Below are 9,831 nucleotides of genomic sequence, written 5' to 3' on the forward strand. Positions count from 1 at the left end.
AGCAGGAATCTGTCTCACCTGTTCTGACCAAGTTTTTGAACTTAAAACACTGAGAACCAACCTTGGGTGTCAAGTATGTGTTTCCTGGTTTACCTCCCTCTATCTGAGGGCAGGGGCTGGGAGTCTTGTGTAGGTGTCGTCCTCAGTGTGTCGTACGGGGCCCACCACACATGGGCAGGCCGGAAACATCTGTTAACTACGTGCAGGAAACAAAGGCTATTTATCCACAGTAGGGGATGGGTGACAGTTGTTTACAATGTGACATACACACAGAGGGGACAACATATCTATATGACAGCATCTCCTTGGGTTGAGATGGAGGAAGAGTTACCTAAAAAGTGAAGAGCAGCACTGTTTTTAATGAGTTTTAGTCCAGAATACAAAGCAAGGTGCTAGTTGCTACTTCAAAGATGGAACAGTGGTAAACAATGGCTTTTTCTTCCCCCATTAAGGCAAGTTACAGAAGTGTTTCAGATGGACTGGATGAGATATTTGAATCTATCTTTGAAAAATCACCCTGAAAGCTAGTAGTATTGTTGCAGTTTAAAAGGCTTTCCATATACCCTTTGCCCCACACCCACCCTATTTATTGATTCAAATTCTTTCTTTCTTGATCCAAGAGATTTTTCTGGCAGAATTTCTCTTTTGAGACCTTTAGCATGCAATGGTCATCTTTCTTGGTTTTGTTGCTTATCTCCTTGAACTTTCCATCACTGGATGAGTAAAGCCAGCATGGTTCTTTATGAGTTCTTCTGAGGAACTTTGACTGTGACCTGTAAGAGGGGTGCAGAGAAGCTGTTAAATCTTCATGCTTCCCTTTGGTCTGCAGGCCCCCTCAGCTGGGTGCTGCCTGAGCTATAAACAGAAGGGCTTTCCTGACTTCTAACATCTCGATGGCCAGTGGCCAATCCCAGCAACCGGTAGGGCTGTGTTCTGCATGAGATCACACTCTGCCTCCCCTTGACCTAGTCATTCTCAACCGGGGGCAGCTGTGCCCCCCCCCAGAGAACAGTGGGCAATGTCTGGAGACATTTTTGATTGTCACAGTTGGGGGGAGGGTTGCTACAGGCATCTAATGGGCAAAAGTCAGGGATGCTGCTCAACATCCTACGCTGCACATGACAGCCCCACCACAAAGAATTATCCAACCCCAAGTGTCCACAGTTCCAAGGCTGAGAGACCCTGACCGAGATCCATGTTCCTCCACAAGAATCAGAGCCAGGAAAAGATAATGTGCTCAACCTCACAGGTGTCTCAGAGTGTTAGGGGGAAGGTTCCAGATTCAGATGGATATGGGGTTGAATCACATCTTTCCCCACTACTGGGCAAGTGCTTCACCTCTGTGTGACTCGTTCCTTCATCTGTAAAATGGGGTAACAGCAATATCTCTTTCATGGGGTTGTTGCGAGCATTAAATGATGTAACATACATAAGACAGTCTAGCACAGATTCTGGCACAAAGTAAACTTGCAGTAAAAATAAAAAGAAATCTCATCAGTCCCCCTTGCAAACTTGACTTCTGAGACCTTTACCATGCAACAGTCATTTTTGTTACTGAATGATAACACAAAAATCCTTATTTTTGTTAGTGTTATCATTCGAGTTCCTAAAGCTCAAAATACAGGACTTTTTTTTTTTTTTTTTTTTTACAGGACTCTATCATGAGCACCAAGCACAGTGTGGATGCTGGGCTGAATCAGCTTTGCCCCCTTCACCCACATCCTCTAACCCTCCTAAGCCATCAAGTCCTGCCTTTTCTTCAAGAGCCTTCTCGAGTTCTCCCCAACATCTCATTTCCTGAGGGCTCCAGCATTAGCAGCTTACAGTTGGATTCCTCCACAAATCACCTCAACTCAAGCCTCTCCTTTTCAGGCTCTTCCACTGCCCTCCAGTCAATCCTTAACTACTGCAGTTCCTTGGGGCTCAGTCCTAGGCCTCCCTCCTCCCTCACTCCATACCTAAATAATCTCCTCCATAACTATTATTTTGATGAACAGTTATAGGCTAATGACATCTCAATGTCAATATCAAATCTGGGTCTCACCTCTTGTATATAATGGAAACATTTCAATAAACAAGTAAACATGTTTATTCCAGTGATCTTCTTGAGAACTTAGGTTGTATCTTATTAGAGTTTCATACTATATAGTATATACTGAATGAAGACCACTGTTTACCTTTTCTTGCTCTGTTCCCCCTTTCTCATCCTGCTCCCATCGCCGCCCCCCACCCCCAGGCTGGTTTGCTTGCCCTGTGCTCATTTCTCTTTTCTTAAAATATCATTTGTGAGTATGTTTCCTGGTTAAATTATAATTAGTATTCATTGTAGACAGAAAATCATTTTTACCTTAGTATCTTTCTTTCCTGTCTTTTTTCACTTTGATAAAGATATCTGAGTATCTGTATATGGGCATACACAGTTTTAAAGTTGGGCTTATACTGCATATATCACTTTGTATCCTGCTTTTTTTACTTTAAAGGATAAGCATTTTTCATATCAAATATTCTACAGAAATACTTCAACAGCTACATAATATTCCATAATTTATTGGGCATTTAGGTTACATCTGATTTTTCCCTGTTGGAGAATGCTGTGATGGCTATTTATCGAAATAAAGCTTGCTTTCTATTTCTGATTAGTTCTTCAGGATTGCAGAAGCAAAGGATATGCCCCTTGATATCTAATGCCTCGTAGCTTGATTCTTATTAGAAGTTTTTCCTCGCTGCTTCAGCCCACTGTGATCTTTGCCTCCTCTCAGGTTTTACAGAACTCAGTGTATAACAAAGCCCAGCAAAGGACTGTGTAGGCATAGTGGTGGTCAAGTCCCTACTTATTCCTCATGAGACACAGCAGAGACTGGGTCTTTACCCTCTTTGGTAGCTTCCATGGCTTAAAACAAGAAACTAGCAGTCAATACTGATGGACCCCAGCACGAGGGAGAGGTCTGAGAAGGTGCCCATACTCACAGTTTTCACTTCAGTGTATGCCTGCAGCCCATACTCTCCCAGCTCCCGGCCGCTCCCAGACAGCTTGTAGCCACCAAACGGTGACTGGGCCCCAAACACATCATAGCAGTTGACCCTATAATTTAAGATGAGATTTCAGAAGTAATTCTTGGGGTGGAGGATAAGCATCATACCCCTCGGACCTCCTGTATTGTTCTAAAATTTTATTGAGAAAAATGGATGGGTAGAACCCTACGAATAGCTAGCTATATAGAAGTCAAAAGCAGGCCACATGAAATAAAGCCATAAGTCATCTCATCCTTCCCATTTTAATGAATCATTTTTGCTAATTGGGTATTAAGCTTTTTGGGGCAATTTTTTTTAATTATTAAATTTTAACTGAATTTAAAACTCACCACTTTAAAGGTGCTTTATAGTACATTCAGTGCTTTATAATATATTCACAATGTTGTGCAACCATTACCTCTATATAATTCCAGAACATTTATCACCCCAGAAAGAAACCCTATACCCAATAAGCAGTTACTCCCCATTCCCCCCGCTCCTCCAGCCTCTGGCAGCCCCTAATCTACTTTCTCTCTCTATGGATTTGCCTATTCTGGGTATGTCATATAATGGAATCATATAATATGTGACCTTCTGTGTCTGGCTTATTTCATTTAGTATTATGTTTTCCATGTTGTAGCAGGTTATCAGTACTTCATTCCTTTTTATGGCTGAATATTCCATTGCACAGATAAACCACATTTTGTGTATCCATTCATCAGCTGATGGACATTTAGGTTATTTCCACCTTTTGACTATTGTGAATAATCTGTGAACATTCAGATACACTTTTTTGTGTGGATGTATGTTTTTTTTCTCTTGGGTATGTACCCAGGAGTGGAATTGCTGGGTCCTATGATAATTCTATGTTTAACTTACTGAGAACTGCCAGACTTTTCTAGTGGCTGCAACATTTTACATTCCCACCAGCAATGTGTAAGGGTTCCAGTTTCTCCACATCCTAACCAACACCTGGTATTTTCTGTTTTTTAAATTACAGCCATCGGGGCTTCCCTGGTGGTGCAGTGGTTAAGAATCTGCCTGCCAGTGCAGGAGACATGGGTTCAAGCCCTGATCCAGGAAGATCTCACATGCCGCGGAGCAACTAAGCCCGTGTGCCGCAACTACTGAGCCTGCGCTCTAGAGCCCGCAAGCCACAACTACTGAAGCCCACATGCCTAGAGCCCATGCTTCACAACAAGAGAAGCCACCACAATGAGAAGCCTGTGCACCACAACAAAGAGTAGCCCCCACTTGCCGCAACCAGAGAAGAGCCCACGTGCAGCAACAAAGACCCAACACAGCCAAAAATAAAATAAAATAATTTTTTTAAAAAAATTAAAAATAAATAAATTACAGCCATCCTAGTGGGTGTGCCATAGGTGCTAAGCTTTTAAGACCAGTGTTTACATAGATGTGGGCCCTCAGCTCTGGTCTCCTGCTCTTGTTACAGCTTGGTAAGGAGCCCCAGTCATCCATCTGCTTGCCCAAGAACAGCTGCACGGGCATATGCACTGGAGGGAAGTTTAATCTGGAGGAGAGGGGGAAGGACATCCCCATCTGCTATACCACACCCTGACCCAGGAGGAACTAAGCCTGGCACCCCAATTCTGGGATGTGAGTAGTGGATTCCAGAAGACCCTGGCTTGGGGATCTCTACCTGGGTTGCGAGAGGCTGCTGGGAGGCACTTACCACACGGTGCCAGCCTGGAGGGCTTGGGACAGATAACTGGCCTTGTCCAAGTCCTTTGTGAAGACAGCTGCGGCCAGCCCGTACTTGGAATTGTTGGCTCTCCCAACGACTTCCTCTATGGTCTTGAACTTCAGAATCTGCATCACTGGCCCAAAGATCTGGGGTTAGAGAGCACAATGGGTGGGTGGGGCAGACACGGAACCACCTGTTACCCAGCTTTCCACAGCGCTGAGCAGATGATTCCAGGTGTGGTAGCAAGCCCCCAGACACACCCTAACAGTTCCAGAGGGAGAAGACAGCTCTCACACTTCACGGGAATACAAAGGGAAGGAAGCTGAGGGGACTGGTTACCTTCTGTGTGCCATGGACCTTACATACCTTATCTTATTTCTAAACAGTCCTGTGAGGTAAGGGCTTGCACTGACAGGTCACATGGAAATTTAGTTTCAGAGAATTTCAGTCAGTCATTCAGCAAGGCACACACTAGATGCTGAAGAAAAAGCTATGAACAAAATAGGCTCTCTGATCTCAAGATGTTCTGAGTTTATCTTATACTTTCCCTGCCCTATTTCTGAGCCATTTCTTCAAGGCATCCTGGTTCCTTTTAGTGGGCTTTAGTGGGCTTCAGAAACCAAAACATGGGAGCTAGGTGTGCTTGTTGCAGTTGGGGTGTGGCTGCTCTCAGCCCTATCAGGGGAGAGACCCCGGGGAACAGATCCTGATGTAATCAAGTGATTGGCATGTGACCGTGACAAGTGGTGGGAGCCCAGAGGAGCTACCTGGCCTGAGTGGTGGGAGGCAGGGGATCAGGGAAGGCCTCGAGAGGTGATAGTCAAGCTGTGACACCACACGAGCAGAAACTGGCCAAACCAGAGTGAGGGTGAGGAGCAAGGAGGAGGGAAATGGAGTTCCAGGCACCGGCACACGCAGCACCCATTCTTACAACATCCCATTCTCCACTAAAGGAACTAGGACTTCTTGAAGAAATCACTGATTCTAGGACTGGGTGGAGAGTGTCAAGACGGAGGTGCGAGAAGACTGCCAGGAGCCCATCATGGTTGGAGCGAGGACTGCGAGACGGGGCATCTTGCACTTCGGGCACTAGCAAAGCAAAGGCAGCCCCTGCCCTTCTAGAAAATGGATATTTTCCATTTCCATCAAGATTAAAAAAATATATAGCATCAAAGTAGTCATGATGGGAAAAGAGGCAGAACTCTGTTGTACTCTTACCCTGATTTTGCATTTTAATATTATTTTATTTTGAATTATCCATGAAAGGGGGTGGCAGTATAATGTTTTCCCTGCATAGGGCCGCTAAAGGGCTTCATCCTGCTGGGGGAAGTGGAGTGAGTCTGAATCCACAAGGGCAGAGTACACATGTCGGATACCCCTGGATCTCCAGTGTCTGTAGAGCACCTTGCACATAGTAGGAATTCAAAAATTATTTGTGGGAAGGGATATGGGGATATATGTATATGTACAGCTGATTCACTTTGTTATAAAGCAGAAATTAACACACCATTGTAAAGTAATTATACTCCAATAAAGATGTTAAAAAAAAATTGTGAAATGAACGAATGAATGAGATGGAGTTGCTGCCCTACGTTCGTAATCAGTGCCAAGGGGGAGAGATCAAGGGACTCTCGCCATGTGGGGAAGTCAGCCCTTTGATCTAGTCCAGTGTCTGCTGACATGAAGGCCATGAGAAGGGCTGGGAAGAGTCATTTCTTTAACTCACAGCTCACAGGGACCAGAACACAAAGGACCTGTAGGCTCTGCTGGGGAATTCAGACTTTCTCCCCAACCATTGGCAGCCATAAGAGACTGAAGAGGAGAGGCACAAGATCAGAAGTGAATTGCAAATCATTTGTCTTATGCATGGAGCCAGGATTTGGCCCAAGGCCAGCAGATGGGTCCTGGGTCAAGTGCTGGACTGAACTGTCCGCTTCTCCTCCTAGGAACATTCCCTCGAGCGCTGGACGCATGCTAACCTCCTCCTTGGCGATGGTCATGCCATCCTGCACGTCTCCAAACACGGTGGGCTGGATGAAGTAGCCACAGTCAGCAGCCGCCCCTCCACCACACAGCAGCTTCGCCCCCTCCTCCTTCCCAGATTTGATGTAGCCAAGGACCTTCTTAAACTGAGTTTCATCCACCTGAGGGAGAAGGAGCCCAGAGTTACAGAGATGCTACAGCCATACCTCTCCCAGCTTCAGGCTTAGAACCACACAGGCAAGAAGCCAACTGGGAAGTGGGCCAGATCATGAATAAGCAAGGCCAAAAACAGACGAATAGATTCCACCAAACTCATTAGCCCTCAAAGAAATGAATATCAAAATGAATATCAAGCCTACTGTTTTTGTTTTTCAAGTATGAGATTACTAAAAATTTTAAATAGTAAGAAAATACATTGATACCAAGGGTATGTTGCATACTCTGTAATATTCATACATTATTAGAAGGACTGATACAACATTATAGGTCAATTATACCTCATTTTAAAAAAAAAGAGAAAGGACTGTAAGCTGGTACAGCTCTTCGGGCAAATGGCTTATTAATATCAGACAAAAGATTAGATGTTCCAGCTCTGACCCAGCTATTTAACTTCTAGGAATTTATTCTACATGTGACAAAGGGACCTGAACAAGGATAGTCACTGGGGAACATCTTACAGAAGCAAGAAGTGGAAACAATCCCAAGTATGCATCAGTAGAGGAGTTGGTTAATATGGCACACCCATATATTGGCATCATTAACAACAGACCTGTCCACAGACAGACACAGAATGACAGCCTAAGATGTTCTGTAAAGAGGGGGGAAGCTTGTAGGATGATATATATTATATGACCCTACTTTTGCTAAAACAAACATGCCAAAATGTAACTCTGTGTGTATGTGGTTACCTATGAGGAATGGACATGAAGGGGACAAGGGGATCTTATTTTTTACTTTAAACTCTTTTTTATGAAGTTTTTAATACAAATTTGTATTACCTTAATAATTATATAGCCACAAACCACAAAGAAAAATGAGAGAAAAAAAGACGCTGGGATTCACAGCAGCACTATTCACAATAGCTAAAAAGTAGAAACAACCCAACGGTCTATCAACAGATGAATGGATAAAGAAAATGTGGCCTATCCATTCAGTAGCATATTATTCAGCCATGAAAAGTAATGAGCCATCAAGTCACGAAAAGACATAGAGGAAACTTAAATGTACATTGCTAAGTAAAAGAAGGCAATCTGGGGGAAAAAGAGGAAGAAGCCTAATCTGAAAAGGCTACAGACTATATGATTCCAACTATATGACATTCCGGAAAAGACAAAACTATAGAGACAGTAAAAAGATCATGGTTCAAGGGTTAGGGGGAGGGAGGAATGAACTGGTGGAGCACAGGAGATTTTTAGGGCACTGAAACTATTCTGTGTGATACCATAATCATGGGTACATGTCTTGATTCATTTGTCAAAACCCACAGAATGTACAACACCAGGAGTGAACTCTAATGTAAACTACGGACTTCATTTAATAATAATATATCAATATTGGCTCATCACACCAATGCAAGATATTAATAATAGGAGAAACTAGGGGATGGGGAGGTTAGGGGATATAGGGGAACTCTGTACTTTCTGCTCATTTTTCTAAAAGAATAGAATCTATTAATTAAAAAAAAAGGCTGCCTTGGCCAGCACTGGAGCCTGGGGAGTAGACACAAGGAACGTCCCCAGGACAATGAAGCCTGCAGAGAGACCCCCGTTGGCCCCAGAAGTGGGCTCAGGGCCGCGTGCAAGGGATTTGTGGGAGGAAGCATCCCTGACCCAGTGGATTCCTCATCCCTGGGAGGAGGAGGCCAGCACAGGGCCCTGTGGAGAGTGAGCCCAAGACAGGCTGGGTCTAAGGCCAATGCTGGAAAAAGGATCAGGATGTGGTGGGGTGAGGCACTGTGTTTCCTTTTGTTATAATTATTGTTGACTATATTTTTATTAGTTAAAATGAATACATGCTCACTGTAAAAAAAAAAAAAATTTTTTAAATTTTAAATCAAACAGCTCAGAAGAGTATAAAGTGAAATGAAGTCCCTCTGCTACAATAGCCCTCCGCCCTCCTCCCAGACGTAACTGCGATTAACAACAGGTATGTGTGTGTCTTTCTGGTAGATGCATTTATATGGATGGCCAAGGTCCAGGAAACATGCATTCCCTTTCTCACAGCCATTCCTCATATTTATTATGTGTATGTAATTTACAAAGGGCTTTCCATTATTAATTTCCACTTCACGGCCACTCTGTGAGTTATGAAGGGCAGGCTTTATGGATGAGAGAATGGTGGCTCAGAAAGAGCATGTGGCTTCCCAAGGGCACACAGCTGGTACCTGGCAGAGCTGAGACTTGAAGCCAGGCCTGCCGGATTCAGAGTCCAAGGCCCCTTCTGCTTCTCCATGGTGGCTCCGGACACTGAGACCTGCGTGCAACCACCGGGCTTACCTGCGGCCCCTGCTCAGTCCGGCTGTCAAAGGGGTTCCCGACCACACGAGACCTGGCCCGGGCAACACTCCGCTCCACAAACTCGGTGTAAATGTCCTCCTGCACAAAGGTCCGGGAACCTGCACAGCAGCACTGGCCCTGGTTGAAGAACAGGGCGAAGTGGGCCTGCTCCACAGCCCAGTCCACTGCAGAGGCAGAAGGCAACCATGAGAAGAGGATAAGGAGGAGCCTGGCCCCAGTGGCTGCTACCCTTAACCCGTTAACACTACCAGCAGCGTTCATGCCTGCTGGGTGCCGGACTCTGTGTGGGAACAAGGCAGGGCCGATCGCTCCCTTCTCTGAGTGTGGAGACCAAGTGGCAGATAGACACGAAGGACAGTAGTCATCACCCACTGTGGTAATGGAGCCAAGGGCGGCTGGAGGACCAAACCAGCTGGCCTATGGCCATCAGGGAAGACTCCCTCAAGGAGGACGAATCTGGGAGCACCTCAGCAAGACCAGGAAAAAGGATATGATGGAGGAAAAGTAGTCTAATCTGAAAGCATGCTGCATGCTTGTGCAAGTGAGTAAGTAGCTCAGCCTGGCTGGATTATAGGGAGCAGAGAGGAGAAAGGCTGGGGGAGAGGCCACGTCGTG

General features: G+C 45.0%; 1 protein-coding gene across 2 annotated transcripts in view; it reads right to left on the reverse strand.

Annotated features, from left to right (window-relative positions):
• Positions 1–740: 740 nt before the first annotated feature.
• Positions 741–9,831, reverse strand: part of ALDH2 (aldehyde dehydrogenase 2 family member) — a 29,112-nt gene continuing 20,021 nt past the window's right edge. For both annotated transcript variants that reach the window (XM_007448170.1, XM_007448171.1), the window contains exons 10-14: positions 9,196–9,380; positions 6,697–6,861; positions 4,706–4,863; positions 2,968–3,082; positions 741–773 (exon numbers count right to left, since the gene is read on the reverse strand). In XM_007448170.1, the coding sequence (XP_007448232.1) occupies positions 741–773; positions 2,968–3,082; positions 4,706–4,863; positions 6,697–6,861; positions 9,196–9,380 (656 nt within the window). The remainder of the gene's footprint in view (positions 774–2,967; positions 3,083–4,705; positions 4,864–6,696; positions 6,862–9,195; positions 9,381–9,831) is intronic.

This window comes from Lipotes vexillifer, unplaced genomic scaffold (genome assembly GCF_000442215.2).
Source record: "Lipotes vexillifer unplaced genomic scaffold, Lipotes_vexillifer_v1.1 scaffold236, whole genome shotgun sequence".
In the NCBI taxonomy this organism is placed as follows: Eukaryota; Metazoa; Chordata; class Mammalia; order Artiodactyla; family Lipotidae; genus Lipotes; species Lipotes vexillifer.